The sequence below is a fragment of the Heliconius melpomene genome, chromosome 12 (genome assembly GCF_056956725.1).
Source record: "Heliconius melpomene rosina isolate 202511_hmr_F chromosome 12, ASM5695672v1, whole genome shotgun sequence".
Lineage (NCBI taxonomy): Eukaryota > Metazoa > Arthropoda > Insecta > Lepidoptera > Nymphalidae > Heliconius > Heliconius melpomene.
The window spans coordinates 1,263,310-1,281,215 of NC_140400.1; the positions used below are offsets into that span (position 1 = coordinate 1,263,310).

Sequence of the window (17,906 nt, forward strand, 5' to 3'; positions counted from 1 at the left end):
GTTAATTTATAAGGTTAATTTTTTCTGTGCTTTAGAGCACCGGGGTCATATACTTGAATATTTGATATTAACGACCTCGATATAAATGGTCTTGATAGACGGACAAAGAGATCCCATAAATGTTCCGCTTTTTCTTTTGAGAAACCCTAAATAATTAAATTTTCAAAATTTTTCCATAACTTTTCGCTAATTTTCTTGCTATCGGTACAAGTAAAAGTATTACGTAGTTTTCAGCAACATGGCAATGAATCAAGATAATTATTATAATTTACTATTTATATAATTTAATATTATTTGTTGTACTAATTCTTTGACATATTAAAATTATATGAGATAGTATTATAACACAAAATATATATTATGAAGTAAATATAGTCTCTGTTACTTAAATATATATAACTATATATTTTAAAACTTCGAGAGTCCCTTGTATAACTGAAAATTCAAGTTAAGACATTGTCGCAAGCGGATATCGAAACCACTCTCATTGCGCTTGCAGTCTGGCAGAGTCTTACAGTGCTGCTGGGGTAACAACGCTATATTTCAATATATTATTAATTAACTATTGTTGTCATTAGAACTGTATATCTTGCAAGATAAATCTAGAAAGGATATTAGGATTAAAAATGAAATAACAACATTTTATAAAAATATTTATTCAGTTTTATAAAAACTTACATAATATTTACATTATTTATGTATCTATATATATATATATAAATAATAGTTTTGCAACTTTCAAATATTTATAAAAGACAAGTACAGAAAAAGAAATGTTTCTTTGCAAGGGCGCCTTTACAAAGAATTTATTGTCATTAAACCTACGTGTTAAATAAGCGTTATATCTAATATCTACAAGCGAGCTTATTTCGCCAGCTTTTCCTAATATAATTAGTTATCTACATTATTACATTTGTTAAGAACGCTTCAAACATTCTTGTCTTATAAGATTTATTAATACTGAACTTAAATAAAATTCAATATGCGTATCGCTTAGCTAAGATTAGCTTAAAATTATACGAGATACTGTAAAAGCTTATGTGAATTTAATAGATCCACGCGATCTGTGCCAGCAGAAAGACACTGCTAAGCTGCTTAATAGAGAACCAGCTAAAACCAATAATCCTCCCCACAAAGCAGCAGTGGATGATATGCAAATACCGGTCTCTTGGGGCAAGTCTTCGGCGAAGACTACCCTTAGACCTTTCTCGATAGTAGTCACAGGTTCATAAGTACGGTTCCCGACGTGTATTATGTCACGTCTCTTTCTTCTTGGTTCATAGCTTCCAGGTTTAGTGCAAACTTCGCAATCAGTTTTGCATAATTCAACGTCACATTGGATGATCAAGTCCATTTCGTCAGGGAATTTGAATGCATTAAAGAAAGCATATGCAATGATTGAAGCCCCAGTATTGCCCGTGTCTCTAGTTTTCTGGAAGGAACCAAATAATTTGGGCTTTAGGATGCAACCATTAGAATCTGTCAAAGGAACGACGTGATTATTGCTTGAGTCCCGAGCTACACATTCTCTTACTAATATATCAAAACCAGCATCTCCAGTAACAGATACCACCAAAGTCATAATTTCTCCAATCTTCACTAAGCCATTTGCTTCTGGCGCAAAAGGTCCTCGTCCACTTTGAATATCCAAACGTGCCATTGCAGTGTCTCCACTGAAATTACTTGTAATTTGATTCAACATTCCAACACTCAAAGATGAAACTAATTGCTTGGTTAAATTTCCTTCCCATAGACATCTTACTCGACGAATATGATCCCAAACTTCTTGAATACCAGGTTCATTTTGAAGTACTAAAACATTTTCTAAATAAGCTTGACCTTCATTTTCAAAATCACTAAAGAATCTTGTTCCACATTTGTCAAGACTGACTGTGAAAGAATACTTAATTTGATTTGAATTTTCTTTTACGTATACACATTCAGATTCCTTGAAATGATCTTGCGAATAAATGATACCATTATAAACTTTATTGAATTCAATATTGATAGTCATCATTTCTTTACCACAGTCAACTGTAATATCATGAATATGAGGGGGATGACGATCATCATCTTCGTCAGGGTTGACAGGAATTTGTGAGGGTTGGTCAATGTTACCATTTTCAGGTATATCAGGTTGTGGCTTTTCTGATGGTTCTTCACTTGGTTGACTAGGCTTATATGATGGGGAAGTTGGTTGACTAGGTTGACTTGGCTGGTATGCTGGTTGAGAAGGTTGACTTGGTTCAAATGATGGTGAAGTAGATTGACTTGGTTGATATGAAGGTTGAGAAGGTTGGTAAGATGGTTGACTTGGCTGGTATGATGGTTGACTAGGCTGATACGGTGGTTGGCTTGGTTGGAAAGGTACTTGTTCGGTTTCGGAAGGTAAGAAAGGTGAGCTAGGTTGATAAGAGGGGCTTGAAGGTCCTTCGCTATAAGAAGGTGTTGGGCGACTACCAGAGGGCGGGTAGCCAGTTGGTGGCAGGTAAGACACCGGTTCAAACGGCCTAGGCTTTTCTGGTTTACCTCCAAAGTATTGACGAGCTAGAAAATAAAAATATTTATTATTTATTTATAATTTAAATAAAGTTAAAAATAGTGCAGATGTGTAACAATTGCCTTTTGTGTTTCATACAATCAGCGTGATAAGCGTTCAAAGTGAATGAAGGTGAGGTGTATATTTGTAGTATTTTCAAAGTATATCAACTTCACTTTCTTATAACCTGTCATCATATTATACTAAAAATCGATTTAAATAGAAAAACTGTTTTTAAGTACTGTATTTTTTTGTCTTAGTCATACTAGCTCCTAATTCAACAGACCTTTTCTGTTCTTCTGTTGATATAATCCCTGAATCCATTGAAGAAGATTCTGGACCATTTCATCAGCATCAGCCTGTCCTGGCTGAAGGTCAGCTGGAAATTACTTCATCATCAGACAAAACTCTGATTGAGCAATTCCATCACCAGGATTATTCTCATTAAAGAGAGAAGACAGTATGAATGTTAATATCTTCTTGTTTATTATATTTATAAGTAGATCATATTACATGAGAATATTTGATAGTAGTAGGTAATCATTCGATGATTAGTTGAATAACTAAACACATGCAATTATATGAAGAACAATTAATTTTTTTATAGATCTTAGTTAGAAAGTTACGTAAATATTTAGTAGAGTAGTTTATAATAACGGCTACCGTCACTTTAAACATGGTAGGTTGAACAGTATTAGAATAAAACAAATAGAATAAATAGTAATAGGTTAAATGAAGAGACCTTAAAAGAAGATCGACCATAAGCAATATCAAGAAAGAGTCAAGAAAGAGAAACTTATCAATTTTTATGAACAATGAATAAAAAAGAACATTTTAGATTTTTTAAATGTATATACAAAAGACAAGGATAATAAAATTATAAACTGATTATAGCTTCTAAATAAAAAGACAGAAAGATAGAAAATGTAAGAAATTATAGAAATAAAGGTAAGAGGAAATAAAAAAAAACATTATTCTTTTTTTGTTATATTAATTAATCATGCCTTTGTATATATGTAGGTATGTACAATGCACATATATATACAAAAAAATCGCATCTAAAGATTTTTAAACTCATGAAAAGAATGCAGGAGGGATTGGAGATGCAATTTCTAATGAAGATAATTATACAAACTTGCATAATAAAAGAACTAAGTATTTTAACAAGACAAAACTTGTTAGTTCTACCCCGCTATATCTGGGAGATGCCAATAAAACTATATTTAATGACACTTAAACTATAATTAGTCATTAATTTTGTCATCACTCATCATTATCATCATAATTTTTAGTCTCATTTAGTTGATAAATAGTTGGATGCACCCAAGTGAAGCGTTCATACTGTAAATAATGTCAAAATTGCGTGTTACTCAGCGTGTACTTGTAATATTACATGTTATAATGATTCTTAAACCAAAGTCATAAGGTTCGGTGCCTGCGCATCGCATTTTTTATTTTATTATCAATTTTTATTAAATTTTTTTAATTCTGTAATCTTCTAATAGATTTTTTTTTACTTAATGCCATTATAACATGTTTCTATTTGAATAAAGTAAAGTCAACACCTCTGTCCTATAAAGTACGTACCAATCCTAGGCCTTTTCGGTTCTGTAAAAATATTTACATTAAATATGTGATTTTTATATTTTACAGTAGATAGTTAGTAACACAAAAGATATGTTCAAAATGTCAATAAACATAATTAGGACCTAATTAAAACTTTAAATAGATATAGTAATATAATTATTTATTTCATTTATTTTTTCATTTCTTTGTTCTAGCAGCGAGACAAAGAGCGGCGTTAAGTTACGCTACTCAATACACAATGTCTCTAAATTGGACGTGTGTTGGAGTATCATAAGACTAGGTTCCCTCTGTCTATCCTGCTACATGCAGGACAGAAAATAAAAATAAAGAACAATTGTGACATAATATTTTGCTTTAAAAGAAATACTTTTTGAGCAAAATATCAAATATTAATTAAATATTAGTGGAAGCGTATTCCATTCTCGTCAATCTGCAAGTTATTTTAATATTTATATATTTTTTGCAATATGCTTCGTCAATATATAGCAGAGACGATAAAGAGAACCCAATGTCAACACTCCCTATTCCCACTTTTTAGAAACATTCCGTGTTGAATGGTAGAATTCAACGTCGTTATTTGTCGTAACAGGGCTTGTTCCATCAATAAATACTTACGAAATCTAGAAGAACTATCTACAGCACTGGAAAGGGCTACCACGGCGCTCAGTGCTAGCAAACACCACCGTATCATCTGTAAAAAGGAAAAGCCAAATTTATAACATACAGAATAAAAGGATATAGTAAAAGAAAATTTATCTTTTAAATATTAAACTAGTTTTATCCAACATGTTGTGTTCCGCCGCTATATCCCGCATATTGTAGGTAGAGGTCTGCAGAGGGAACCTAGTGCACACTCCGTTCTCCATTTTTCTGCTAAATTTTCAAGACACTGCGTGTTGAGTGGCGGAACTCAATGTCGCACGTTTTCTTAATACCAGAGCGAGGAAATGAAAGAAATTACATTGTGTGGGAATCAAACTCACAACAGTAAGATTAGACCTCATCATAATAATACTTTTAGTTCAAATTACAAGGCTAAATTATTGAAATGGAATACACGCTAATATTGTTCGATACGTAGTTTAAAAAGTAACAACTAACCTATCTAATTTTTAGCTAATTGATTGTCAGTTAAGTAAGGCCAAAGTAAATGTAAAAAAGATCATTATACTCCTTTACTTACTGATAGCATTGATTAAAAATAATCACACACTCCATTGAAATTTATTATTATAACGCTTTTATAATGTAATAACGAAATAATCTAAAAAAACTTTAGAATAAAAGACTTGAACTAAAGATTCAACAAAATAATGAGTCAAAATTCGCATTTAAATAAGAAGGAAGACAAAAAACTGAACCGTGTCAAGGTCTAATTAGTAGCTTTGATAAGCTCTATTGTTTCGCGATAAGCGCGCTGGGATCGAACCCGCACAATACACAATTACTTAAGATTTACGCAATGTACCATCATTTAACGTCAGTCTGTTCATATATGTATGTGTAATTTGTAAACGATAAGCTGTGGGTTCAATTCCCACTCGAGGCAGTGAATATTTGAGATTTCCATCTCTCCTCTCTGGAAACAAGGCAAAACACGTAATTGACCTTTGCCGCAATGCTTTAAGAATTCGGCGGAAAGTGGAGAATGGAAGCGTCTTAATGGGAACGGAGTATCTTAACACTAGGTTTCTTCCTTTCCAGGTTACTTCTCTAGCTAAAAAAGTTGATTAATTGCGTGTTGAATGCAGAAGTCTCTGCGCGTTGTCTACCAGAACGTAGAAACCTTACGGGGATGGAACTTACTACTACCGATTTCACATTTAGGCATTGTACCACCGCAAACGTGAATTAATAACAATAACGCCTATAATAACTTCTCGATTAATGCAGAGACACGTAAAATCCAAAGATTTTTCTATTAAACAATACATTGTCAACAATTTCAAAACACCTGGTCTTAAATTTTAACGCTAAGAACATTAAAATAATATGCCTTCACGTTATATTAATAGCAAAATCATATTTAATAGTAAAATTATCTTCAAGACCTTCGACATTTCATATTCAGAGTGCATCGTTAACTCAAGTGATGACATTCCAATATACCGAGTGGCCTATTGCTTCATATTGTAAAAATTATATTACCAATACTTATTGCGAGTACTATAAATTTATATGAGGCCAATCGTCCAAATTCGATGTAGTGTTGAGGCAAAGCGCGGCGTTGAGTTACGCCACTCAACACGCAATGCCTTTAGAAATCTGCGGGCAATGGGGAACAGAGTGTTAAGACACACTAGGTTCAGTCTGCCTTCCATGCTATGTGCGGGATATACCGTGAGCGATAAAAAACTCCTTGTGGAATCATTCCCACAAATACCCATTTAAACCCAAGCTTTGTTACACTACACCACAACGGCCTAAAAATAACCAATAATTAACTAAATCATTATAAACAATTTCTAAAGATCACCATTTGGTCATGATGATGTGAAACTTCAATAAAAATCTGATATAATACAAAATTACATAGTCATTAATAGAAAATTTTTGTTTCAAATAACATTTTCGAATGCGTGACCTGCGATTAAATAGCAAAGGTTGAGTAGCGCACACTAGCGTTGCGTAAAAATATATTATTCGTAATTTTAATAAAAATTTTAAATAATGCATTGAACATTTTGGTTCCCAGGTTCCCAGATTTCTTCTGCATACACTATTTTCGAGATACAGCGTGAAGATAAAGAAATGGACAATGAAATGTTGTGTACCTACTTTTAAATGCAAATTAATTATACGAGTAATTAATTTAAAAAAAAATAACAACTTTTTTTTAATAAATAATGTAAATTATTCCAAAAATAAATTAAACGCTCGTCTGCGCACACGCACAGTATTGCACAACATAGCACATTATAACATAGTAAATAAGTGAGATTTATGTAATTTTCTATGCATGTATGTATATATGTACTTTGTATCACCGTAGTTTTGGTGAAAGGGTTACATCATTAGAATTATCATTAGTTTCTTGTATTCAATTAATGATTTGCATTTTTTTTTTCATAAGTAAAAAATGCACATGTATACAAAATATTTAATAGCTTCATTTTAGCTTTGTGTTGTATCTCGAGATTGGGGGAAGTGGGAACCTGGGACCCTATTGTTATACTCTGTTCCCATTAAGACACTTACATTTGCCACGTTTCGCCAGATTCTGAAGGCATTGCGAGTTGACTTTGCGCATACAAAACAAAATTCGTTATAATCTGGATTTAAATACACTACCATATACATATATAATACATATATTATTATAAATTAAGTAAACAGGACGACCGGAAGCACTCACTGCATTCACTTTCACTCAATAGGAAGCGTGAGAGCTTCTCCAATTTACAGGTAAAATTTAACATTGCTTTCAAAACATTCTAGTGTAGTTGTATAAGGATATCTATCGGAATTGAAATTAGCATTATTTGTACCAAGGAAAGTGTTTTGTACATGGTGTTACTATTCTAGAATCTAGTTTTATGTTAATTATTTATATGAAGTGGAAATTACACTTTATACGGCGGTCTTCACTTTTAGTTCATTATTTGAAACATTACGTAGAAAATAGTGGAGCTCAACCCCGCGCTTTGTCTACCAGAGTGGATCATTGAAATAAATGTCTTCACCCGGTAATAGAACCCACTGCTAGCGTGGGACGAGAGGCATACAAAAGGTTACGAAATAACGACATAATCTATATATATAAAAGGACTTGTCCTCACTGACTGAGGTAAGACGCACGCACAGCCGTAACCGCTAATGATAGAAATGTGAAATTTGGACAGATGTTTACTATCGTAATCTGGACATCCACTAAGAAGGGATTTTGAAAAATTTTTACCCTAAAGGGGTGAAATAGGGGTTCAAAGTTTGTATGGAAAAAAAATTAAATCGGCACCGATTTTTATAAAATTTGAAATTTAGATTTTTAAAAGTATTTAATTGAACACGTGTTTTATCATTTTATAGAATTCTCCCCCTAAGGGTGCAAATAAAGGGTTGAAAGTTTGTATGGGAAAATCTTTAAAACGCCACCGATTATTATAAAATTTTTAATTTAGACTCTTAAAAATATTTAATTGAACATGTATTTCATGGTTTCCTAGAATTCACCCCGTAAGGGTGAAATAAGGGGTTGAAAGTTTGTATGGAAAAATCTTTAATCGCCACCGATTTTTATAAAATTTGAAATTTAGACTCTTAAAAATATTTCATGGAACACATGTTTCGTGGTTTATTAGGATTCACCCCTAATTACGCAAGCGAAGCTGCGCGCGTCCGCTAGTATTATATAACTTTGAATGTCAATTGTCACGAATAACTTGTATAATACAATGTATCAAACATATGACAGATGGAGTTTCCTTATATGGCAATGTTATGTAAAGATATACTAACGAATGATCGAACGAACGAAATGAATGGAATTGTATGACTTTTGTATTAGTGTTTTAGAAGTAAACGTCAACACATACATATCTTATAGAACCACAGGTGACTGATTGACTGGTTGACCTAGATTTGACTTTTTAATTGATGATGTGGGACATATGGAGAAAAATTCCTGTCTAGTCTGTTTATTGATACCTTCACGCGTAGGTAAGGACAACTTAGTTTTAACAGTAATGATTGTATGTTGAGTGGCAGGACTCAACTATGTCTTGTTACCAGAACGAGAAAACGAAAATCGAACCCGCGACCATTGATTCTACAGTCAGATGCAGGCTGTGCTGCGTGTGCCACGACAGCCTCTCACTTCATATTTACTTTTAAATTAAAGTGATAATTAAGTGCCTGAGTGTAAGTAAGTGAACTAGTGACCTCCGTCCCATATCATTAAATCACGTACCTAATATACCTCTGGGCTATGGGAAGGCAATTTAAATTTCTTACGTAGCAACGAAGCTATTGCACACTGCAGTTTTGCAAGCGAGAAAAACAAACACTTGTAGTAAGTAATGTTTGTATAGGTTATGCATAGAATCTGGATTCGGAACAACGATTAAGTATAGAGTTAGTACGTGATTATTCTTAATTACTAAGTAAACAGAGGCCAGTCTTGTCGCTGGGGCACTAGCGTGTAACGCGACAGATTGTGGATTCGATTCCTACTTGATGAAATATTTAATATTTTCATTTCCTCGCTCTGCTAACGAGGCAAAGCGCGGAGTTCCACCACCACTCATTCTGGAAAATGGGGGACGGAAGACAAAGAACGGTATTGAGATATGAAATCGGACGGAAAGAACAGAGTGTCTTGGTTCTCTGTCTACCTTGTTTTATGAAAGATTGGGAAAGGGTTAATTAAAAACCAAAAAAAATCCCTGGACAGAAAAAAAATAACTTCATGGACAAGGAACTATATTCCTTACATTTTTATCATTATACATTTTTATAAGTTTTTTACCATCGATTCACAGACAATCAAAATCAATTATACTGTTATAAACCCTATTTCGAACGATATAGAGATAATATTACTATCACAACGCACGATTAAACATAGCGAGTGTGGGAAAATTTCTTTATAACCATCTCATACATAACTATTGTCTAGATGTAATATCGGTTAAGTTAACTGGGTTAAATATAGCAAAGCGACGCGATTTAGTTTTTTACTTTTATTTTTCTTCACGCAGCTTCACGCTGTCGCTTCACGCATACCAGGATAAGCAGAGAGAACCTGGAGTTAAGATACTCACCGCACCTCCATCTACTCCTTTTCCCACGGACTAACCATTTTCAAAATATAACGTGCCAACTGACTGATTTTGTTACTAGAACGAAGAAAATAATTCATGCTGAATTTATTCGTGTGAGAAATGAACTCACAACGTCGCGTTTACTTTCAAGCGCTGTGCCGCTGCACCACGAAGGCTTTAAAAAAATATCTATCAAATAGTTTTTTTCATAATAAAATAGTTAATATACATGAATCCGACGACCTAAAGAGGTTGGCGGGAAGCGGATGGGTCCGAAGAGCTGAGGATCGAGTGTGGTGGCGAGAATTGGGGAAGGCCTATGTCTAGCAGTGGACAATAGATGGCTGTCGATGATGATGATGAAGATGAAAATAAATTAACCTCAGTAATAATAATTTAAAAAACTGTTCAAGGTTTTTTTTTAGTAAAATGTAATAAAAATTGTATTTATGTATGTATCAAAAAGAGACTGACGATTTTAAGCATTAACGATCCATACTCTACATCATTATGTAAGGCTACTTTTACATTTGTTATTTAGTTTCTTCTTATAGATTTAATTTTGTGTGAATATTTTTAATATATTTTAAATATATGCTCTTCTTTAAAATTTTAATGATCTCTCTGATTTCCTCTGCATGTGCTGTGTGAAATTTGGCACTAAATGCGAATTTACAATACAAATAAAAGGAGTACCCCAAAAAGTAAAAAAAATATAGGTATTTAAAAAAGAAACATTACTAACTTATTAATTTCGATCATTTTATACGAAACGAGTGCTTAAGCTTACAACTTTTATAATTTGCACCTCCTATTTACCTACAATCCTGAAATTAGTATGGAGCCTTCAGCCAATGAGTCCAACTCGCGCTTGTTAATCATGTATATTTAATTTAAATTAATTTAATTTCAATTAAATAAATATTATTAATTTATGTTAAATTTTACACAATATACGTACATACGCCAATCACCAATAATTCCCACCGCGTGATGTAAGTGACTTATCATGTATTGTTCATTATACCCGTGAGTTAAACTTAACCGATGGTTTAAACAATTACTCTAATATATTGTACTATTTCAAGCGTGAGATTTAAACTTAACTGATCGTTATTTCGTAGTTAAAATTAAACTATTAAGAAAAAGTTGGGTTTTTGTTGGAGTTGCTTAAACTAGATTAGTGATAGGAATGATAGATTAATACATTGTTTAATACTTGTTATGACATATATTTAGACAAGTAATTAATAAAATTATCGTGATAGTTAAAAATTCGAAAAAAAATCTCAGATATTTAAATGATGCTTAAAAGTTTCTTCTAGCACCTTCTATAATAATACTTTAAGTTTCCATACATATAACATTCCAGTCTTATTTTACCAAGGAAATGGGCGAAATACTACAAATAAGTAAAATAACCGCAATTACGGAAATACAATGTTCCTTCTCACGCATTGAAGTAAACAAATATAAATTAACCTAAATACACTTAATTAAAACATTACACTTTTTTAAATAATAAGTTGTTATATAAACTAAATGTATTTATAGGGGACAAGAATATTACGATGTTGTAATTCTGGGTTTATATTTTTTTATACGGAATGCTCTAAATTGGTTGTACAAGTCCAGCGTTGAATTCTATATAAAATTTGCGAGATAAACCAAAAATGGTTTCCGATTGTTAGAAAACCTATAAAAAAAGTAATAGAAAAAAAAACAATTTGTATTTGTTTTGGATACTGAAAATCGATGATAACTTAGACCCCTTATACGGAAAGTAAAATAGACGAAAAGTGGAACGATATGTAGAGACTTTTGTAATATATTACAAGGCCCTTCATTTTTGGCTCAAATTTTAATATCTACAAAAAAGAAAAATCATACATAAAAACATATAAAAAACTGTCAAAATCAAAAATTAAAATAAAAAAAGTGTGCGCTGATCCTTATAAGCTCGAACATTTCAAATGTCATTATATAAACGGTTCGTGAGGTCCGTCAATTAGCCAACGCTATTGTTGTAGTGTCGCAATATAACATCTTAACCAAAATATATTATTTAGAAACATAGAAATTAGAGCATTTTGAAGTAGAAGAGTTGCAGGTTCGATTACCTTGCCCTGATAATAAACTAAAGCGCAGCGTTGAGTTCCACAACTCAACACGCCAGATCTTGAAATTTAGGAGTTTATTGGTTCTCTCTGCCTATCATTTTATATGAGGAATACAGCGTGAAGCTATAAAAATATATATAAGTAATTGTTTGTCTTTCCATCTATTTTCATTAACATAGTGTAGCCAGAGAAACTTGCAGAGGTCACGGGAAAGTTCTAGGTTCCAGCGCTAAACTCGTCGAATTGACCTGTGACCTATCCTTATATAGATAGCTAAGACGAGTTTTGAATTGGATGTGATGATACAGTGCCTACTATAATTCATTGCACATGAAAATTTGCACTCCTTTTTAAATACTGTACTCATTGACGAAAAAATATATTTCTTTGAAAATGGGCATCCATTTTTATTTTTGCTTAATAAAGATATTAAAATGATATAGAGTAATGGAGGCTGTTGATGCATGGCGACACAGTCTGTGATGTGATTATAAGCGCAAGGATTATAGCTTCGATTTCCACGCAGAGAAATTAATTATTTTCATTTCCATATTCTGGTAATGCTTTGTGGGATAAAGCGTGAAAAAGAAAACGAAAACCCTAGTTTCTATCTTTATTTTAAATTTGAAATTATCACTCCCATACAGAATAAGTGTTCGAAACATCAACAGCCTCAGTATGGCCATTAGAGAAAGTATAAACGAATCTTGGCGAAGATGTCACGTCACGTAACAATAACTCTTATCAAGCCGACCTATAACCTATATTATATAAAATATACAAACAATATAAACACATGTATATATATATATATATATATATATATATATATATAATTATATTAATATGAGAATTTGTCTGTCTATATACTTTATGGCGAAAACTGTAATATTTGTTTTTTTTTTTAAATATTCCCTCCAATTTAGATTTGTATTCACGACTATCTAGTACATACGCTTACGCCACACGAAATTTCATTTGTCATCATCTCCAAATCATCAATCATTATAAATCGGTCAAGGATTGACAGTTTAGTGGAGATGGATGTGCTAATATCGAGTTTATCAATTTTTAGCACATTAGAGTTAATATTACGAGTATAGGTTAATAAATGCTTTTTGTGGACACTCACGGCATTACGAAAGGCTGACTATTTGAAACTAAAATTTAACTAAAGCTACTTCATCTATTCATGTTAAATTATAAGACAATTTTTAGCCCGTAAAACCTCCTTTCTAGTTCCCGTTGGACTTTCGGAATACACTCACTAAGTAACGTTGCTTAATTTCGCTTATCAATTATATGTAAATCAATCAATCAGTAACGTAAGAATTTTAAAAATTAAAAGAGTTAGCGTTTTCCCTTCCCTCTTACGTGCGAGATACCGCGTATTCAAAAAAACTTATATTTCTTAACTTTTTTATTTTCGCGTACTCGTATTAAGCGCTATAGACGCATGGCAGATAAAGTTTTCTTATGTTTTCACATAAGTTTTTAGTTCATAATTTTAGACAAATTGCGTGTAAGCTGACGTAACCCAACGCCGCAAAAAAAAACAATATTAGGTACTATAATTCACTATTTTCTCTCTAATCACACTTGGAAATTGTTTTCTACAAAACCCTATAAACTGCCTAAATTAAATACCATTAGATCAAATCACAATTAAATCTTAATTAAAGTTAAACGAGGTATTTAAAAATTTCACGGTTCGATGATCACTTTCACTACTTTTACTGTTATTATGTCATGGGTTATACTAATATCACGAATGTATGAAAGTCATTTACACGGTGTTTCTACAATTAAGTGAGGAATATTTTGTATGTTTTACGTTTTAATCTGTGAGTATGTGTCTCTTTGGGCAAAATAGATAATGTATTGATATGGTAGTGGACTCAAATTCATTTTTACTTATATTTTTGCTACAACTAGTAGAGATAATTAAAAAGAAACCATCGCTGCGCAGGGCGATCCCCACTCGAGGGAATGGATTGTTATTTATTAATATTTTCATTCCTTCACTCTGGCATCAAGGCAAAAGCCCGGTGTTAAGTTCCGCCACTCAACATACAATGCTTCGAAAAACCTTTAAAACAATTCACACATAGCTATATTTCTAAATAATTTTTGTTTACATTATACATATCTATGTAGAAAACAAATATTAATTTTTATTAAGTCTCTACAGAAAAATTGCAGTTTGTATTACGAAAGATAAGTTCGCACTTCGTTGAGGTTAAATCAACTTATAGGGAAATTTAAATATTAACATTACATACTATGAAGGATAAAGCTGACGTGACGCCGCGCGCTAGAGCGTCTAGCTGTAAATGCGCCGATTGTGGGTTCGATTCCCACTCGGGGGAAATTATTGAAAAAGAAAAATTGGTATTATCTTAACACTAAGGTCTAATTGACTATAATTAACTAATTTAAGCAATTTTCGAATTAAATTTTGCTTTTATCAACACAAATGATTTATTTAGGTATAGAGTGAAAGGGTCTTCCTTTATAATAAATCCAAATACTGCCTTCCATACATTTTCCTTTGTCACGACCTCGACTGGAATGACAGGTCGCATCAAGATAACCTGCTCATAATATATTAGACTGTAGTACTCTCTAATTAAGCAGTGGTTACAAGTTCAATTTACTTCTTTTTAGCTTTTCTGCATTCCGCGTATAGCAAGTTAAGTAGTGGGAACCTAGTCTTAAGACAATCCATTCCTCATTCTCCGCTCAATTTTCAAGATATTGCGTTTTGAGTGGCGTAACTTTACACTGCACTTTACCAGATCGATGGAATTCAATAATTTATTCCCTGAGTGGAAATCAAACCCAGAACCACCGTAGAAATGTCTAAACAACAAAATGTATAAATTAATCAATCAATATACGTCTAAGAACCGTAAATCTTATAAAGATAAAGATTTTCTCATGCCATTGTTGTAAATAACTATTCACAATGATTTTTTTATATCTTTTTACAATTTCTGTATAAAAAAATATACTTACATAAGAGGGTAGACAGAAAGGACCTAGTTTTCTCCGTATTCGCTTTTCACCCATTTTCTTATGTAGGAAATGAAAATAATTTATGCTATCGATGGGAATCGATCCTAGAACCGTCGCATCCACTTTCCGCCGAATTTCTCTAAGCATGTAAATACCTCACCATATTATTACCAGTACAGCTTTAGGCATATGTGATTACTAAACAAAAGTTGCACCCAACATAAGTCAAAGGTCAAACAAAATGTGTAAGAGCTTCGTTGAATGCTTGAGGCATTTAATAAAACAAATACATACCTACATATATACGAGTACATATAGTTTTATATCTTAAACATAAACATAAAAGTTTTATATCTTAAGCAATTTATTGGATTCACCTTTATAAAAATATATATTATAGTGAGTCACGAGACTTTTTCCAGTAAAGCCAGTATTTCTTATTTAAAAAAATTATGTTATTTTTTACTTAAAGAAAATTTGAACCTACTATCTCCTTACTATCGTGCTAATTAAAATGCGTGTAATTTAAATTATACAAAATATTTTTAATTATTGGTGCCATCAATAATCGTCACTATGATTCAGTTTTATTTATTAATTTAAAAAATTAAAAGAAAAGAAAATATAACCTATGTATTTTTTACTAAAGGTATTTGACACTAAAAATACAGTTTTTTTTACATTTATTCACTAATTTACTAGTTGTGTTCCAGAGTTCTTGAATGAAATTAATTTAAATATTAATTTAATTAAGAATTAGAACTAGTTCTAGTCGCGGTAGTAAGGAAAGTTGTATACTGACAGTGTACAGGTAAACTAATGACATATCCGGTAGATTACAAGTCCTAGGAAGTAACTTAGTTAAGTCAATTGAAATTGATGTAATATATCATATCAACGTTGAAAAAAAAGGAAGATTAAATAAACACCATTAAAGCCACCACCAAAAAAAACCGCATTAAAGTAGAAAATCTATTTAAAATATAGGTACATTTTTGTTTAATGTAGCATTGGACCTTAAATTGGACAAGTATTACGTCTAAAGAACTGAACAGAGTGATTCGCACTCTATATATTCTACACCTTGCGTATAAAAAAACATTAATTAATACATAAATTATATGTATAGAAGTCAAAAAAAATGTACAGAAATAAAAAAAACATATAAAAGTAATCTTAAATATAAATATGTTTCAAATAAACTTATGTTAATTAATATGTGTAGAAACAAGAAAAAAAATTACCTTAATTTTTTTTCCAATACGTCACAGCTAAAACAGATAAAAAAACATTAATCACACGCACTCAACACTATACAGCCGCCCTAGAAAACCAATTAAAAAAAAACTAAAAGAATTAAAAGAAAAATCACGCTTTTTTATAAAATAATAAATATTATTTTTTTATTTATATATTTTTTGAATTTTAAATAAAAAAATAAATCAACCGACCGTCGCAACTATACTATCTAGCTTTGACTATTGGAAGAGAATGTTCACCGTTCATACATAGTTCACGCTTTTAACCTCTGTTGAGATGAAACGACCGATTTAAATTGATCCTTCCTCAGAAGCTTTTAGTAAAAGACAGAAGATCATTTTAAATTGGTTGGATACAACGGGGATGAAATTGCGATGTAAAGCATCTTAAAAAACGTAATGTCATCTTCAATAGACTCTAAGAGTGTGAAGTAGCCTGTATGAGACCGTCGTGGTGCATGGGCACAAGTGTGCGACGGTTATGGGTTCTCTTCCCACGTGCGGGAATAAATATTTATTTTATATTTTCGTTTCTTCACCCTGGTAACGAGGTAAAGTGGGGTGGATCTGACACTAAACACGTAATGTCTCGAGAATTCGGCGGAAAATGTGGAATGGAGTGTGTTAACAATATGTTTCCAAGTTCCTACTACCCTCTAGAGAAGAAGGAAAGGTGTTAAGGAATTTTCTAATAGGTTCAGTTATGAATCTCAATCTTGGAAAATGAATAATGGAGGGATTTTTATCTAAATTAACAATGTCAGCTTAAAAGCTTTTTACGCGAACTAAAAATATAACCAAACCAGTGCACTAGATTGTTACAAAATTTTAAAAAATAACAAAAGATAAAGAGTTCACAGATAAAAATCATTTTTTTGAGACCCATTGTGCTGAAGTTGTAATTTTACAAGATTTTACATAATCTGTGCAACATTGGGTTAAAAGAGTATTTTGAAAATATATTTTATCTATTTCACACATAAATTAACGCCTGTATCACTAAAGGTTAGCATGTGATGAATGGACTTAATATTGGCATACAAAATCTCAATTAAATAAGGACAAGTAGATCTCGAGATCCTGATAAATAAGAAATTCATGAAATGGATGATGAATGGAGATTAAACATATAAAAAATATATATGTAAAAAAAATTGCTGTATATGGCCCTCTTCATTATTTATTTTATTATGTTTTTTTATGATTTAACAGAATAACATCATCTGCACAAAATTCAGCTAACTATCGCGATTTTTAAGATAGAGTATGGTGACAGACGAACAGATAAAGAGACAGACGGTCGAGCAGCGGAGTTTAAGTTATAGGGTCCCGTTTTACTTTTTTAGTACGGAATCCCAATAAAAGAAAAAATAGAGTACGTAAAGAGCCTAGTGCCAATTAAATTAAGCCAATCCGTTTCTTATTTTCCGCCCAAATTCCAAGTCCTTGCATGTTGAGTGATGGAACTCAACATCGACTTTATGATTGTAAAAACTCTGTATTAAAAACTTTTCAAATCACTCTCTGGTCCACCACTAATATTTCTAATTACGTCAATACAGTTTTCGTTTCGCAAGTGAACAATGAAGCGCTATTGAGACTTATTTCGCAAAACATTTACATT

General features: G+C 32.0%; 1 protein-coding gene across 4 annotated transcripts; it reads right to left on the reverse strand.

Moving 5' to 3' along the window:
• Window positions 1–695: 695 nt before the first annotated feature.
• LOC146533342 (uncharacterized) lies at window positions 696–16,508 on the reverse strand. 4 transcript variants are annotated; one of them, XM_085194859.1, is made up of 6 exons: window positions 16,475–16,508; window positions 16,268–16,294; window positions 4,742–4,817; window positions 4,127–4,147; window positions 2,826–2,918; window positions 696–2,547 (listed from the first exon to the last, which is right to left on the reverse strand). In XM_085194859.1, the coding sequence occupies exons 3-6, from the start codon at window positions 4,815–4,817 to the stop codon at window positions 1,037–1,039; spliced, it is 1,701 nt and encodes a 566-aa protein (XP_085050985.1). In that variant the 5' UTR covers window positions 16,268–16,294; window positions 16,475–16,508; the 3' UTR covers window positions 696–1,036. The 4 variants fall into 4 exon arrangements, with proteins under 4 accessions (XP_085050985.1, XP_085050986.1, XP_085050988.1 ...); XM_085194860.1 differs by lacking the exon at window positions 4,127–4,147; XM_085194862.1 differs by lacking the exon at window positions 2,826–2,918.
• Window positions 16,509–17,906: the final 1,398 nt, after the last annotated feature.